The sequence below is a fragment of the Clarias gariepinus genome, chromosome 10 (genome assembly GCF_024256425.1).
Source record: "Clarias gariepinus isolate MV-2021 ecotype Netherlands chromosome 10, CGAR_prim_01v2, whole genome shotgun sequence".
Lineage (NCBI taxonomy): Eukaryota > Metazoa > Chordata > Actinopteri > Siluriformes > Clariidae > Clarias > Clarias gariepinus.
The window spans coordinates 19129858-19148201 of NC_071109.1; the positions used below are offsets into that span (position 1 = coordinate 19129858).

Sequence of the window (18344 nt, forward strand, 5' to 3'; positions counted from 1 at the left end):
TCTCTCTCTGTTTCTCAACATGATTCACCTCAGAGATTTGATTTGATGTCTTCACCCCAGGACAGTTCCTAATTGCACTCTATGATTTCTGTCTGGTGGAGTTCCAAAGTTTTCTGTGCTCACCTGGACTGCCAGAGAAACACAGAGGAATGCCTGCACCTCCAAAAATAAAGTTGAAAATACAGTTGGAAAAAAAAACTAGATAAAAATGTTAAAAAAAAAAAAAAAAGCTTCAGGGAAACATAAATTTTTATTTTGCTTTATTTTTTGCCTCTCTTTCTCTTTTTTTTTTCATTGTTGGCATCTTGTCAATTTTCTGTTTTTCTTTCTTTGTCATTATTAATGTTATATTGTTCTTTTTTTTATGGGGCGTCTTTTGTAATTTATTTTTCTGACTCTTCACTCTGCATTTTATCCTTTACTGTTCCCCCCCCCCCATATTTGTATTCCATCGTATTTCAATTAGATTTTGCTAGTGTACCCAGACAGTCAGAGGCCCCAAGCAGTAGTGAGCGTTTAATGTGAAGTAATGCTGATGTGCCAGAGGAGGGGCACCTCCGACTGTCTCACACACTGGTTTAAAAATGTTCGAGGGATAAATTATCCAAGAACAAAGGCCTTTTCTACACACAATTCCAGATCCATAGGTAAAAACACATGCTGTAAAATTTGGCATCTTTTGTATGTGAAGAATCATGCCTTGCACACATGAGAACAAACTCTATTCAGTCTTCTAGTTATAGTTTCTTGTGTCTGAAATGAAATGAAAGATAGCTAATTTTATATAAAGAAAAAAAAACGCCTTTGGATGCAGACTATTGGGCTACACTGTGTAGAGAGCCTTGGCAAAGGTTTCTTTAAGTTACACTGATGCATGTGGCGCCTTACCTGCTTTTTCCAGCTTTTGCCCAAACTAATGTTATGACTCAGGCCAATAGGCTGCTAGTTGTCCTCGCTCCTACTGTGAAGCACTGTATAAACCGTAACCCTAGCAAATCTTTAAGGTATTTTATTAAATGTTGACAAAATAGGATCTGGTTAAAGTGCTGGATTTCAAGCGCAGCCAAAACCTTTTCCATCGATCATTGCTTTAGTTTTTAAAGGATGAAGGTGTGTGGGGCAAAAAACAAAAAAAAAATCCTTGTAAACATTTGTCTTTTTTTTTTTTTTTTGAAGGAAGGTTTAACATTGTAAACGTCTGCCATATGATGCAGATATTTTCTTTTATGTGTAGGTTATTTCAACAGCAGTGTATACATTGGTTAGATATTCGCAATAAGTCTAATTTAAGAGTTTTCCCAAACTAACGTACATCTTTGAATATCAGTGTGAACCTATCCATTACTCCAACTTGTAGTTATAGCACACAGAAAATTACTGTAAGCTCTTCTTAACTGCACATTTAGAGGAGCTGTTGAGGTGCATGTTGTTCTCCTTAGGATGTCCGGCATTGGGGTTTCTCTGTTCCGTTTTCAAAGCTTGAATAATTACTAGTGTTTTGGAAAAACCCCGTGTTCCCTCAGGGTCGTCAGTCTGCCAGGTCCTAAAGGGTTTCGTTTTATTTCTGTTCCTCTCACCTCACTTTTTAATCTTTAATTCAGTGGCTCAGCCAGTTTTATTATATCTTGTAAAATTGATCTCATATATTAAGATAATATTTAAGGTTATATTTCTACTTATGCAAGTATTATGAACACGATCAGTATTCAGCTGTAACGCTATGGCTTAGCAAATAGGGAGTAAGTGAAAGGAAAGTGGTGTTTTGGTCGGTTTCTCTCTGGTGCACATCTGTACTGCTGCTACTCAACAGCATCTGATCTAGAACAGGTAAAAGCTAAGTCTTTTTTTGTCAGAGGAATAAATGGACGGGAATAAGAATGTTGCAGGAGGTTGTGTGAGCAAGTTATGATGTTATGCTGTCAGGTTGAGTTGAACAGGATTGTCATGCGTTTAGACTGTTTATAGGTTACCCATGTTTGAATCCTGGTGATGGAGCCAGATGGATTGTGTTCGGGACTTGAGGATAAGAGGATGAATACTATTTTTCTTCCTATCTGTTTCATAATGCTGTTTGTAGTTGCAAAGAAAGGCTTGAACCTCAAAATGCTTGAAGTGTGAAGCAAGGACGGTTATGGGTCCGTAGTCTATTTTGGAGATGTGTGGGCTTTTATACACTAGTTTACTCAGAAATGACTGAGGCCACTATGCACAGGGCATATCGTTAATTAAGATTGTGGTCATTTACTAATTAGCATCCATAACACCACTCCTTCCAATGTAGGCATGAATCACTTACTTGAACGCCATATGTTCAAGTCCCCCCCCAGGACAAGAGACATCAAACAGTTTAAACAGTCAGGTTGAGACCCAAACACTGTTCAGAATTCCAGTGGTGACACTCAGGCAAGGGAGAAAGAAAAAAAAAACTGAATAAGTGTGTGCTTGACATGTTGGGGAGAAAGACTGCAAAACCCTTTTAGTTTATCCCAACCTTTTAGCAGTCCCTCCTTCCCACATGGTTTACACAGATGTTAGATAACCCCAAAGTGCTTAGAGTCTTGCACTGGTGGCTACAGCTGCAGTCAGTCTTGTGTTCGTGTATTTTTTTTTTTATGTAAGCTGCTTTTGCAGGAAATCAGCATGGTCATTCGTCGCACCAGTGCAATCGCTGCTTCTATTTTTACCCCATGAACCTATAAAACTGTGAGTGTTTTGGGTTTCAGAGCTGTTCTCTAGCTTACACTGCTCACCGTGGTGGTAGGATAGAATGGTGCCTTAGGAATAGAGTGAGATACTTATTTATTTTTCATGTTACAGACTAAAAGTTACATGATGTGCTTTCACTGGCCATGACAATCATTTTACTTGACCAGGTCCCTAAATAAAATGAAATATTCTGTATCGTACAATAATCCTGACTACAAATTATAGTTGTACATTTACCCAACTTATACTGGAAAAGAAAATAAACTCCTCAAATAAAGTTTTGCTAAATAAAAGAAGTAAATGTTTTTGATGTAAAGTTGCTTATACCAGCTGTAATATAGTTGTGCTTTTGTTATTCATGAATGAAGGCTTTAGTTGAAGCTTGAAATTTATTGTTCAGATTCCTTGTTGCGTCACCCAAAATGTCATGAATAAAATATATACTAATATTGCTGCATGCCAAATGATTTATGTTAAATGTGTCACACGACATAATTCCATAAACATAATACTCAGGTGTGTTAATTATGTTAAACAGAAAAAGTACATTTTCACAAAGCAACATGAAACAATTTTCCTTGAATCTCCATGAAAATAAATGCCTTAACTTTACCTGCCTTAGCATTGTTCCATATATAATCTAAAATATTATTTCAGTATTACTGCTCGCCAGAGAAAATCTTATGCTGTGAAATTACGGCTAACTGAAAATAAATGTGGATTTATTACAGATTACACACCACTTACTAGAAAAATACTTCTCAATTCTTCATCACTAAAATCATTCTTTTAGCCAAGCGGGACTTTCTTTTCCATTCACTTTTTTTTTTAGTTTGTTTAATGAAACCTTTCCTTAAAATGAAATATTTAAAAGAGCATCTGTAGTCTCACAGCTTTTTGGCACAGTCAGAGCAGTAGATGTTCTGTTCATGCATGACGAAGCGCTTGTGGGCCAGGGACAAAGAGCACTTCTTGCAGTTAAAGCAGTAATCGTGCCAAGTGTGGTCCTCGTAGTTCACCACATTAGTCCCTCTGCCAAATCCTACAAGAAGCATATTTAGGTGTCAAAAATTTACTTAAGCATAAACTCACATTTTCAAAATATTAAGTGTTTGTGTTGTGAATACACTCTGGTACATATATATGTATATATACACACAGTGGAACCTTGGATTACAAGCATAATTAGTTCCAGAAGTGGGCTCGTATTTTAAAACACTCATAAACCAAATTGATTTTTTCCCATAAGAAATAATGGAAACTCAAATTTTACAATGCACGGACCAAATAATTACATAAAAATAATTAACACAAAATATAAAGTAAAAATAAAACATATTAGCCTGCTCTTTACTTAATATATTTGTATAAAAAAATATACAAATAAATCCTGACAGATAAGTGATTCCGTTTGTGCGCGCAGGCGTTGGGTATGTGTGTGTGTGTGTGTGTGAATCTAAAGTAAGCACCCATCTCCCTCTTCTCGTCTTACACAGTTACCCTTCCTCCACTGTGCATGGATGTTAATTATACCAGTAAGAGATGCGCACTAAGACCTAGCAGGGGAGACGATACCCACAATTCCGCAGCGCAAGAGAGAAAAAAACTGTTGGCTCAGTTGTGATCACGTGACACTCGGCATCAAAACAAGAAGCGCATGCGTGATAAATGATACTCGGTAATCGTAAACCAAGACTTGTTCGTTTTCCAAGTCAAAATTTATTAAAAATCTTTGGTCGTCTTGCGGAACACTCGCAAACCAGGTTACTCGCAATTATATATATATATATACACACACAGTGTATCTGTGAGGGCTTCTTAAAAACATTTACTATGTATTTACTACGTCTTTTTCTAGAACATTACTGCTACTCTGCACGCTGCGTGTTTACCAGTGATAGGGTTGTTACATCCAGAGCACTTCTTGGCCACAGAGGTCTTGTAGCAGTCCACGCAGAAGAAGTCATCCTCATGAGCAGTGAAGCGAGCACCAGCCAGGGGCTTCTTGCAGCTGTTGCATACAAAGCATTCAGAGTGCCAGGGTTTATCCTGATAGCTGATCCCACCAGAGGTAATCGGCTGGATGGACAAAATTTTTTGAAAAAAAATCAAACTGAATGGACACAAAAGTTCAAAAAGATTATTCACAAATTTCCAGCACTAAAATCTGATATTAAATTGTAGAAATCTGTGGCGCTCTATAATAATAAGTCTTTAGACTTTTTTCTAGCCTATATATATATATATATATATATATATAATAACTGAAATCATTTAAACCACTTGCACTTCCTCCTATCAACAGTCCCTGAGGTGTTTCTACAGCTTAATCAACATTCATCAGTGCCCAACTAAATTAACTGGATGTTGCCCACATGCACTGCCTGGCCAAAAACTAAGACAGCTAAGCAGCTTAGAAAATAAAAAATCATCAGCACATAATATGATGAGAACTTACAGGATGGGGACTAAACTTAACTAAACTTAAGAAAACCACTACCGCTAGGGAGCATAAAGGTCTTGTGGTCTAATGACACTAGATCGACCTTATTTCAGAGAGGTGTGTTTGTTGGTGTGTTGAAAGGGAAGCACATGAAGTGATGCACCAGTCATGCATCCATGTGCCCACTGTACAAGCATCTGGAGGAAGTGTTGTGATCTGGGGTTGCTTCAGTTGGTCAGGTCTAGACTCAGTAACGTTATGTGACAATAAAATAAAGTCAGTTGACGGCCTGAATGTACTGAGTGCCCAGGTTATCACATCAAAATTTTTTTTTGTTGTTGTTTCTTCCCTGATGGCACAGTGTGAAAGAGTGTTTTTGGGAGCATGAGGAATCATTTTCACACATGGTTTGCCACCACATTGCTCATTGTAATCAAAGCTAAAGGTGGCAAAAAAAAACCCTGTGCATCTTATTTTGTTCATTTGTTTTTCCTGGACAGACAGTTTAACATGTGTTGTGACTTCACTCAGACTTTCTATATATATATTCCCCCGTGTTTCCAAACGAGTGCTGAACTGGAACAAACAGGTGGTTTGGGTGACGGGGGCAGGGAAAGGGGTTCTAGAAGGGCTTTCCTGGGTTATTCTTATATAATATGGAAAAAATAAATACCTGTAAATATTTTTGAAGACTTTCAGGATTGATTTGGATTGTGTAATTAGACTTCTCTGTCTGTTTATTTCAGTAATATCTGAACTATACTTAAAGCTTATATCTCTGATATTTTACTTCAAACAGAGTCCGGTTTCCCGGGTTCCTTAATGCCCTTAATGACCTACTGACTGGGAACCTCTGCTCTACTCTATGCTTGCATCTGTCACCTCCTTGCAGCGGGCACAGTTCTTGGCAAACTTCTTCTCATGGCAAGCAGTGCAGTAGAATTCGTCCCCCTTGGTCAGGAAGCTCTGAGAGCGGATTGGCTGCTTGCACTCAAAGCAGATGAAGCACTCCTCGTGCCACACCTTATGCTTGTACTCCACATTTTGGGACCCTGAAGGGAAACACAGTGGATAAGAGCTGTCGTTCAACAAAATACTCAAAGGTAGATTACATGTGGTTATGAAGTGATGATAGACAGTGATTCAAATCACTGCAATCACACACCAGGCATGATGACTTTGTAGCAGCCCTGGCAGCGGGCACCATCCTCATGGGCACCGCACTTCCCGCACATGACCTTGCCATCGTCTCTGGCTGCAAAAGGCTCGTTGGCCAGCGGCTTGTAGCACTTGGCACAGCGGAAACAGCCCTCATGCCAGTGGCGGTTCTTATGGGTCAGCTCCTTTAAATATAAAGAGAAAGCGAATGAAAACTCTATTAAGACATCAGCTGTTTATGCTAAACACACTACATTACATGCCCTTTTACACAAGATTATTTGTCAAGAGTATTTCGCTGGTAAGTAAACAGGATATAAACCTTAGCATCAACTCCAATGGGTCGTCGGCATTCTGCACAGGTGTTGGCACACAGCTTGTCAAAGCATCGGGGACACACATGCTTATCGTCCTTCTGGATGTACTTCTTGCCGTGCAGGTCTTCTCTGCAGTAGAAGCAGTTGAAGCGCTCCGTCATGATGGAGCTGAGATAGCTTCGTGGACCTGAGTGACAGACAGGAGGGGAAAAAAAAGATTTACTTCAACATTTTAAAATTTTTAAAGTTTGCCATTACTCTGTATTTTAAATGTAATGTTTGAATGTAAGAATTTATATTGATACCATCATTGAGACAAAGCTTTGTTTCCTCGAGAGGTCAGTACAGTACAGGTTAGAAATATTTTTTTTTATTATATTTAAGATGATGGTACAGTATTTAAAAAATAAACAACATTTATCTTGGCACATTCATGAATTTTTAGAAGTGTCAGTTTGCTTGTATTAGCAGCACCAAATGTCAGCAGCTTTATTTAAACTGTGAAAGAAAATACAATGACATTACAGCTGTATATCTGTGGTGGTGACTCAGAGGTTCCATTAAAGCTATCCCTGAAAGATGAGAATGGGATGATGAATGGTTTCAGGCTAATCCGTTCTCCCTCCACGTTGGCTGTATTCACAGACAGCCCGGCAACTACATGCCAAACATCCAAGAGATAAGTATGAAAGGACACGACCCAACTGGCCACAATTATGAGTTCCAACTAGTTTTTATACCCCCACTTAATAGCTAAACTTTCTGGCCATTGACACAAGCGTTTAGACTTTTTAAAGGACAGGCTACTTTATCCAAGTGGAATTTTCCTTTCAACAGTCTATCAGTGTTCCCAGAGTTCTGTGTGTTAACATATCATGGAGGGTAGTGTATAGTATGATATAAACAGCCCATAATGCCTGTAGATCAGAGTAGTAGCTTTTGAAGTAATCAAAACAACATTAGGAGGACATTATACTAAGACGAAAAAGATCATTCATCATTATCAAATCATCAAATCAAATTTGATTTAAAGTAGAATTAACAACTCCATGCAAGACACTTACTGTCTATAGTCTCCATGGACAATAATGTTCAATTTCAGTAATGAATAGGAATGGTTCTGACTAAAGTGTTAGCTCATCTGAAAATAATGAATACATGTCTGTAGATCCAAGCATTCCTCAAAATCTCAACCTTTGATTATGAGTTACTGTGTAACATGATAAAATGCCTGATTAAAATGCCTCAAATACTCAATTAATGATTTGGCCAAATTATTGACTCTAAATTCTTGTTACTCTTCAGTGTAATACTCAGTAAATATGTTAAATAATCTATTTTAAATCAGATTTTTTTAAATCACGCTCCATAAAGATAAGTGAAGATAATTCAGTAAGCTTACACTAAAATTATTACTTTAAATGCATGAATCATTTAAAAGGGGAAACTTTTCTTTTATTCAATTTTCTTGTACTTTTCAGTACTTACTTTTCAAATGACACTTTACCCAGACCACTAACTTTCCAAATGTTAATGTTCTTCTCTATGCTGCAGTATTCACCTTTGGGTTTTCAAAACATTGGCGTCCAATCCCAGGACCCTAGGTGCTAGTGACCCTTCCATCGCTAGCAATTCTAATGCACTGTACTATGGTTTAGTTCCAGCCTTCAGTGTGAATATTACTAGTACAAATGTTGGGACTGAGCTTTTGATGCATTGTAAATTTAAAGTCCTTGTGGAATCTGAATCTCATCTACGTGACCTGAGCACTGTAAGGGCATTTGGCTTTACCACACACAAGCTCCTGTGATCTTTTTTGGTGTGTCCTGCCAGAGGATTTAAGAGAGTACCAATTGTGCCGCAGTGGGAAGAGAACATGGCTCATGTGAAAGGTCTACACAGGTTTCAACTGGGTCACTGGGGAAAAGTCAGCAATGACAGACAAATCCAAAAAAGAAAGTACTTTATCTAAAGCAAAGACCAGATACACATGTATAGTGACATCTAATAATATATAGTATATTACAGCTTGTTTACATGTTGCTGAAACCATAATTATCCAAACCTTTAAAATTTAACAATACTAAAACACATCTGAACAAATCTAATTAATGTTACACAGGCTTTCGATTTAAGATCTGGAGATTTAAGGCTTTATGGAAAAAAACAACAATGAAGTGATGACAGGGTAAATAAATTTCCAACCATGGCACAAATGCAATACCAAATACTGATATAGTCCGCATCCAGCAGATTACAGCCCACATGGTAATCAGTTACAGAATTAAGATTTTAAATTTGTCCAACCACCAGCATCCTTGCATGATGCTCTACTAACCAAACCATATCCCACTTTTTACCTGAGTGCCTGTAGAAAGTCATGGTTGCTTTCCAGCAATGAGAAATGCTCTTGGACCAAGGAAGTCAGTGTAGAGAGTAAATAAAATTGTATCCTCACACTTATTTATATATATACGCCCAGTGAAAACCACGCCCGCCCCCAGTTAGCCCAGTTAGTCTGAACTGTCCCAGGATTTAACATTACTGAAACCACCACATGTCCTAACCATGTTAGGATTGAGACAAATGGGGAGGTGGGAACAGGAGTGTATAGAAAGGGGGTTGGAGATAAAATTCCTTTGTTACGACATCAATGCAGTGAGACATTTCAGCAGAAGGGACTTAGACACAGGGATGCATCTCTCGACATTTGTGTACCAGACTGAAATGAATCAGCTCAGCTGTTTACCAAAGGCTTAGGATCGACACACAATGACTATGTATACAGTATTTTTACTGTTCAGATGTGTTTATCATTTATCAAACATAATGTTTCTCTTATTTGTGTCTGTGTGTGGTTTAAGTGAATATATTTTATCCTTTAGCCATTATTATTTATGAGTTCACCAGTGCATCAGATTGTTAGGGTATGTCTCATCATTTCATTAATAGCAGAGTGCTTACCTTTACTTGGCTGTTTATTTATAGTACTGTGACTTACAACTTTAAACTTAATCATGCCTTTAAGATTAACTGTTGAAACAGGTCCAAAAGTATTTGAATTAGCTTCTAACAAATATTGTCTGTAATAGGTATTGTACATTTTTGTTAATTTTATTATTCAGTATGTTTTTTATCTGCAGTTTATGTTGATGCATTAATATATATACTGTAATCACAAATTAAGTCACACCTCAAGTGTATTTAACCTTTTTTTGCACTTTCTCATTTGTGATTACACTTAATCCCTTTTTTCCACAGACCCCACATTGTCTATGACTAACTGCCCATATAGCTATAATGACATTTGAGTGATGATATATGTGTATACACATAGTTTCCATATATAACGTTTCTGAAAAGTTGGAATGTTGACATTGGCCCAAATGAGTCATTTGGTGGATATGCAGCTGATACTGTAGTATACAATAGAGATGGAAAGCTTTATCTGCCATCCCACCTGTCCTCTGCTGAGACCATCCCTTCTGAAGGCCTGAAATAGCCCTGCTCACTCCCACTGGCCCAACTCATAAACATCACTTCACTCATCTGTTATCTTACCCCCTCCACACACAGAGAGGCACGGCTTCTGATCTGTCAGGAACCATCTGCAGCACTTTTATAAACACCGATTATGAAGGTCAACATATTTGAGACAAGAATCAGACAGGATCACGACGAAGGGTTTAGTTCAGATGTGTGAGATCTTTAGGAGCTGAGCAACTCCCAGTGGACATGGGGTTGAAGAAGTCGTGTTTCAAGAGGCTGTGTATGCATGTGCTGACTAGGGGAGTGGGGTTTCTGTGGTTAAATCTAATATGCATAACAGACACTCAAGCTCAAAAGGGAAAATCTAAAAAAGAAAGTAAATATTTGACAATACAAAAAGCAAGTTAAATTCAGCAAAGAAGTAAAGTTTAGCAGTAAAAAAATTCTTTTTTTCTGTGATAACTCTGGATTAAGGCCAAGGGACCACAGCCCAGTTTAGTGCCTCTAGCGGAAATCATGCTGAACTACTGTAGACATCAATGAGAAAGATTTAGAGTTGAGCAATGAGGAAATCTGTGTTATTCGGTGTATCTATTAGCACTTTTAAACACTGATCATTTATTTGTAGAGATTAACTACACTATGGCAGGCATGATACGCTTTTTTTATTGAAATTAGTTCTAGTATGACTAAACACTCAACTTAATTATGATCTATAAGTAATGTCAAGTGTCTTACTGCTATGCCTTAAATATTAAATTAATGCACATAAATTTAAGATCCCTTTAGTGAAAGCTATATGCGAAAAGCAGTTTAAAGTAGCCTGTTACAGTAAATGACAGGCGAGAGAGAAAAAAATGTTTTTTAACGTTTTTTGCAATGTTTTTCCAGACCCTGGTAACATGCTTCGAATTGAACTCTGGTGCATCTTGTTTGTTCTTTTTGCATCTGTTTTGCATCCTGTGGCAAATGCAATTAATTGGACATCATTCAAAAAGACACATAGCTGTGTGTTTATTAAGTTCACAGAATACGTCTGGAGGGAAATATTTCTGTTTAAGAGTATAAAAGCATTCCAGAATTCTGCCCTACTGCACTTTCTAACAAAATTAGTGGCTAAGCGTCTTTGAATGGCTAATGCACAGACAATGACCAGACTTAACTCTGGCCATTCATAGACATTCCCAATCCAATCTAAGTGACAAAATCTGACAAAGACAAATCTGACAAAAGAAAATGTAAAATATTGCCCATATTTAGATGTGTAATGCTTCTAGGCACTAGTACAATTTTTAAAATGTTGACACCATAATGTACACCACTACTAAAATATGCAAGAAGTGACTGAAATGTACACTTTCAGCATTATTTCAAATTGTTTAATAAAAATATTGCATTATTAAATATTGAAAATATTGAAAATACTCATCTGCTTAACAATTACAGTCCATAAAGTAACTGGATAACAGCAGTTATCAAACAGACCTACAGTATCAGAAAAATAGTAGAAACTTTAAATCTAATTTAAATTTAAATTTGGTGCATCCTTAAAAAGTGCTTCTCACTACACCTGGATATTGGCCCAAAAATGACACAAGAGCTTCTTAAAGACATGGAATGTTCTTAAATAGCGGTGTCAGTCATCTGACCTCAACCTAATTGGATATGATTTTTAACCAGGACAAAGAAACACACAAACAAGAAGCAACTAAAATCGACTGCAGAAGAGCCCTAGCAAAGCATCTCCATGGAGGGAGCGCAACATTTAATGGTGTTGATGACTTCCATACTTCATACTCATTTTGCAAATGTTTTACATGGAAACAAGAATAATAATCTATATATTTGTAACTGGTGTTACTTTCGAGCTTGTGTATTTTATGTGTCTTCAGTTGAATCAAAGTTGAAAAGTTGTTTTAATTGCTTCTAGATTGAATTGTCACTGTCCAAATACATATGGTGGAACTGTGCATGCATATACTGTACAGTACTGTATATTTGCACAGATTACATTATACCTACTTATATGAACTATTACACATTACATTGCATGTGTTTTATTTCTTTTAATATATCCTTACACTTTTTCTTAGGGACCTTGAAAACCATTAAAGTTGATAAAATGCTTGTTGTAGCAGTAGCAGAGCGCTGCTTAAGATTCTGTGTCCCCCAACCCCCAAAGTCAAAACCTTTTAAATGCTATAACATCTTTAAGGGACTTATGTCAATAACATGTCATTCAAGGGCCCTTGGAATCATCTTGACTTACACCTCTCTATCTGAACAAGTGGTAACCTTTTCAGCATTTTAAGCTATTGAACCTTTTTTATTGGATTAGACTACACAGGTCAGCCTCCACTCCCCAAGTGGAGTGCATTGATGAGCCTTGACTTAAACCACTGTAACTGGTTTGTAACCTGAAGAAACTTTATGATAAACAATGCACACACACACACACGCACACACACACACACATACACATACATTTACATATCTATTTATCTCTCTCTCTCTCTCTCTATATATATATATATATATATATATATATATATATATATATATATATATATATATATGTGTGTGTGTGTGTGTGTGTGTGTGTGTGTGTGTGTGTGTGATTTGGGTTTTTATTGAATTCAAACCAGTCAGGAAAATTAAGAAATTACTATATAGGGTATAGTTTACTAAACCTTATTCATATGCATTATTTCACTCTTACACCTCTAAAATAAAAATTAATAAAATGTTTTAGAGATGTTTGTATCAAAAACCCATTTAAAAAAGGTTAATTTTTCTCTTATTGGTATATGAGAGTTAGACTCTTTGTGCTAAGATTTGTCAAAGGTCTTTGTGTCTCTTTCCACTTAGCTTAGGTCCTTATAATTTGGCTCATCCCCTCTCATTCTTCTGTGGTGAGCTGAACTTGCATAATACAGTTATGTAATATTAGAAGGAGCTCTTTAGTATTATCGCTTTTGGACAGTCATACGGCTTACATCCTGTCAGATAAAGAGGAATAATGGACAATAGGTTCAACAGTAGGAACCCGACTCTGCCCCCAGTGGACAGAATGCCCCAGTACATGTCTCAGCAGCTCCACATTACCTAATTAGGACCTTCAGTGCTAAGGGTGGATGCTTGAGTTGTAGTCATGGAGGTTCTCCCTAGTGGAGCGCAGAAGAGCATGATGGGAGAATGAGATAATCCAGCTGCTGGAAGCTCTTTTGGTGACTAATTACACAAATTGTGTTCCAAAAAGTTCTCGATCACTTAAGCCAGGAGTACAAACAGTGCTCTCAGCACAAACCTTATATGGATGAATTGCTCAACCTCAAGCAAATATTTTTGCAAGGATGATGTTGCGCTGATGTTATGTGCTCTACAGACACAAAGCAAAAAGATCAGAGAATCAGGGAAGGTGTAAAATGACAGAAAGGACTGACAAGAAAAAACCCAGAGGGGAGGAAAAATAAAAAAGGAGGTAATGGTTATGCCAAGCGACATGATGTCATTGTATTGGCCAAACATCCAGGTGTGTAAAGGTTTTAAGGGATGAATAAGCTAATGGTTTTATCTGAGGAGAAATAAAGCTGTATGAGGTTTAATGAGGTCTATATGCCTTGATTTAGATTAGTAAACCATATTTGCAGTTATGGTCCCAGAAAACATGATTGTAAAATGATTAAGTGCCTTAAAAATTTATTTGTTTCTCCTGTTTAGTGTTTCTCCCCTGCTTAGTGGTTGTCGCCTTGCACATCCAGGTCCTGGGTTTGAGTCCCACGTCGCGTCTGCAGTGCTTAGAGTTTGCATGTTCTCCCTGTGCTTGGTGGGTTACCTCCGCATTCTCCAGTTTTCAGTCCAGAGACATGCAGATTAGGCTAAATATCGTTTATAAATTGCCCATGTTGTGAATGTTGACTGGAGGTCCTACCACGGTCGTACAAAATTGGAATAAATACAATGGTCACCACTGCCCAATACGGTCTCTAGTTGGACTACAGAGACTCTTGGATGGATGGTTGGAACTAATTTTAATATTACACAAAGATAAGATGTAAAAAACTAATTGCCTCCTAAACCTAATAACTGGTTGTGCTACTATTGGTGGCAAAAACTGCAATCAAGCATTTTCAATAACCACAGATGAATCTTTCATATCACTGTGGAGTAATTTTCTTTCCAATGTTTTATTTTTATTTTTTAGACACATTAGAGGGTTTAACCAGTATGTTTATGCCACTCCATCTCAATCGGATTTAAGCCTGGACTTTGAGTAAGCCACTCCAAAACCTTAATTTGTTTTTTAAACCATTCAGTGGTGAATTTGCTGTTGTGTTTTAGATCATTGTCCTGCTGCATAACCCAAGTGCACTTGACCTTGAGGTCATGAACTGATGGTGGGACATTTTCCTTCAGGATTTTCTGGTAGAACGCAGAACTCATAGTTCCATCAATTATGGGCGAGTTATCCAAGTCCTGAAGCTGCAAAGCAGCCACAGACTATCACACTACCACCACCATGTTTGACTGCTGTTATGGTGTTATTTTAATGAAACACTGTGTTAATTTTATGCCAGATGTAATGGGAGCCACACCTGTGGCCAAAACGTAGTACAAGTGCTAAAAAGTGAAAAGCTTTTTTTCCTAGGTGAAAATTTTATTTTTCAGATAAGATCATATAACACCATTTTTCATAAGACTTAATGCTTCTTATCCCATGTTCCATGCTTTGTTTTTTGTACATACACATTCATATTTTTATTAGTAAAAAAAAAACACATTTGATAAATACAATTTCATGGCCATTTTTGAAGTGTCTGTAAATTTTTAGAATTTAAATCTTTTAATGATCTTAATTGTCATTCAGATAAAACTTGGTCAATTTATATTTTACATATAAAGACAAACCTAAAGAAGAAGAATTTGCATATTTGTATATTGCAATTTATTGTAAAATGCAAAATTGTTTAAGTGTTGCAACATGAATTTGACAAGGTTACAGATACTACAGTTTTTTGCTTTTTAAGCTTTTAAAATATAAAAATTTAAGCAACAAATTTTAAAGGGCAAATACTTCTAGATGTTTACATCAATTTAAGTATTAATACTATGAATAAAAATATTATAATTTTCCTTTTAAATTATTTTTGTTTGAAGCAAGACAGTATAATGCTGAAAGATGGCCATTTTTGGGGCACATATAATTTTCTTTTTTACCATAACATAAAAAAAATAAAATTAGCACCAATGTGTTTTGGCCACTTCCAATCAGTTCACAAAAGGGATAATCACTATGTTTTTTGGCAAATGTGAGATGGCCCTTGTATTGTATTGTGGGCCCTTGAGTCAAGTGAGCCAATGCTGTTCTATAGATGTTGTTTTGGGTTCTTTAGGCCAGCCACTCTTAGGAAGGTTCACCAATGCTCCAAAATATCAACACTTGTGGATAATGGCTATCACAATAAATCATTAAAGTCCCAAATACATAGAAACGACACTGTAACCCTTTCCAGACCGATGTATGAGTACTTTGTTTTTCATCAGTTCTTAAATTTCTGTAGGTCGTTTAGCTTTTTTAGATCTTTTCACGTTCTTCACTTTGTTAGACAGATTCTATTTAAATGATTTCTTAATTCAGGAGGTAATCAGGCCTGGGTGTGGCAAGAAAAAACTGATTTTTCCAAAAAATCAAGCAAGGGGGTGGAGGCACGTACTTTTTCGCACAGTTTTTTTCCCTCAATAAATGAAATCATTTTACAACTGAATTTTATAGTTATCTTTGTGTAATATTAAAATTTGTTTGATAGTTTGAATCCTTTAAATGAGATAGTAAAATAGATAGATAGATAGATAGATAGATAGATAGATAGATAGATAGATAGATAGATAGATAGATAATTGCGTTTGTTATTTTATGTAATTAACATATTTAATTAGTAACATTTAACATAGTAACACTGAATGACTGGACATTTAATCTGTAGTTTGGTTCAGAGAAAATTAATGTACTATTAAAGCAGCTATTTAATTAAACCAAACTGTTAAGATAAACATATTAGCGTTGGTTTATTTTATATACCAACAGATATCTGTATATACCGATACAGATATCAGATTATATAACATCCAATAAAATGTAAAATAAAATCTTTTTTTTTATTTCACACTTGTACTTAAACGCACTAAACCCTTAATTTAAACCCTTAATTTAAGCGTTGTTAAGGAAGTTAAACTGTCAGTCGCGCGCGGGGACGGGTGCGCGCGCACACATACACGCTATATACAATTCAGGAGAATTAAGTATTATTGGGTTTCACGTGAAGACGCTATACATGAAGAAAGTAACTTTAATATAAAACTTACCTGAATGTAAAGCTGTGTGAATGAAGCTGTTTTTCTCAGCTGGTAGATGTTGATGCCCTCCAGCCTGCGCGCGCTGTAACGGTTTGTGTCTCGCGCAACGCTTAAAAAGCTCGCGTGCGGGAAGCGAGTGAGGGGGAAAAAAACCGGGATGAAATCCAAGCGCTATGTACACACTAACAATGACTTCAGCCTGGAATTTACAACCTCTACCTCAGCAGGGGAGAAGACACATAGCTCCAGTAATTTAAAGTAAAAAAGCAAAGTTTGTTTTAAGCAAGGTTTGAAGAGAAAGATAAAATACGAATCAAGTCACAACCTGAACCTTAAAGACGTCAGTTTGCAGTAAACCATTTGGTGTTTATTTATTTTGCCGCATCTGTGTATGCATGACATAAACGGTCAAATGTCATGTGAAGAAATATATATAAAATAATGAAATTTATATATATATATATATATATATATATATTTCTTCATATGACATATGACCGTTTATGTCATGCATATACATAAAATAATGAAATATATATATATAAGACATGATGTTTGTGTTGCTGTCTGTCTGGTGTTTCCCACATTCCACATGAGTTTCTTCCCTTAGTCCCTCAGTTTTCTCACTAATTCCCATGCCAAACACATGCACAATTGTATTGGGTCCATTTAGGGAAATTGTCCCTAGCTTCAATTGAAAAAATGTGTGTGTGTGCATGGTGCACAGTGTGTCTCAAAAAAAAACTAGAATGTCTTGGAAAATGTATAAATATTTCTTTGTAATTTTTTTAAAATAGTGAAACTAATGCATTTCAGATTCATTACATTTAAAGTGCAATATTTTTAGCCCTTTTTTTCATTTTGATGACTACAGGCTTTATGACAGGGTGCCAAACCATCACAGAGCACACATGCACACACATTCACACACTGTGGGCAATTTGGAAACACCAGTTAGGCTAATCTGCATGTCTTGCTGTGGGAGGAAACCCAGAGTGCCCGGAGGAAACCCACTAAGAATGTGCAAACCGCATACACAAAGACCATAAATTGCAGAAAAACACATGCAGGAATTGCATTCTGGACCCTTGAGGTATGAGGCCATTACTCGCCACTGTGCTGCCAATACTTACTATGATAAATAAATGTAAAAAAAAAAATAAAAACAATTTTTAAAGTACAATACACCAATGTCCAACTTCTGAACAATAATGTTCATTTATAGTTGCTTAGGGCTCATTTAGCACAAATTACTGCATCACTGTGGCATGAAGATGATCAGCCTGTGGTACTGCTGGAAGGATATTTAAGATCAGGTTGCTTTGATAGCAGCCTTCAGCTTGTCTGTATTGTTGAGTCAGGTGTTCTTCATCTTCTTTACAATACTCTATGGAATTCCAATGGAGTTTTCATTTTATGTATACTGTATGTAAAAGCGATGCTTTATAGCTGTTCTTTGCATGTGCTCTAATTGAAAAAAATATTACCAGTATTTGCAACTTAATGTATTAAGAGAATGCACTATGACTCACTGAACTACTTTTGTCCTGTGGCTTGATATAAACCTTTTCTGACATGAACATTATATTGTCTTGCTGTTGCTTTAAATGTTTACCAGACAGGAAAGCATAAAAAGACTGAAAATTACACAGCAAGAATACCTCTGCCCAGGCATGCAAATTCCAATCCGATGAGTTTGTCTAAAGTGACTTTATACTCTGTGATATCTCTTATACTATTTTTTTTTTTAAGGAAGAAGTCCTTAAATATATAGACCTTAAAATACTTGACTAGCAGTGCAAGCTCAACAAAATCCAGCCGAAACTTTGGAAAACAATATTCTGATTCTATAAATTGTCTATCCCAGTGAAGATGCA

At 36.5% G+C, this 18344-nt stretch overlaps 2 protein-coding genes across 13 annotated transcripts in view; one reads left to right on the forward strand and one right to left on the reverse strand.

The window, feature by feature from the left end:
* The window catches only part of map7d3 (MAP7 domain containing 3), a 34200-nt gene extending 31045 nt beyond the window's left edge, over positions 1 to 3155 (forward strand). For all 11 annotated transcript variants that reach the window (XM_053506029.1, XM_053506032.1, XM_053506033.1 and 8 more), the window contains one exon: positions 34 to 3155. In XM_053506029.1, the coding sequence (XP_053362004.1) occupies positions 34 to 41 (8 nt within the window). In that variant the 3' untranslated portion in view covers positions 42 to 3155. The remainder of the gene's footprint in view (positions 1 to 33) is intronic.
* fhl1a (four and a half LIM domains 1a) lies at positions 3077 to 16628 on the reverse strand. 2 transcript variants are annotated; one of them, XM_053506041.1, is made up of 6 exons: positions 16477 to 16628; positions 6630 to 6811; positions 6315 to 6492; positions 6032 to 6201; positions 4599 to 4785; positions 3077 to 3748 (listed from the first exon to the last, which is right to left on the reverse strand). In XM_053506041.1, the coding sequence occupies exons 2-6, from the start codon at positions 6783 to 6785 to the stop codon at positions 3594 to 3596; spliced, it is 846 nt and encodes a 281-aa protein (XP_053362016.1). In that variant the 5' UTR covers positions 6786 to 6811; positions 16477 to 16628; the 3' UTR covers positions 3077 to 3593. The 2 variants fall into 2 exon arrangements, with proteins under 2 accessions (XP_053362016.1, XP_053362015.1); XM_053506040.1 differs by lacking the exon at positions 16477 to 16628 and adding an exon at positions 8985 to 9120.
* Between the last annotated feature and the right edge of the window lie 1716 nt (positions 16629 to 18344).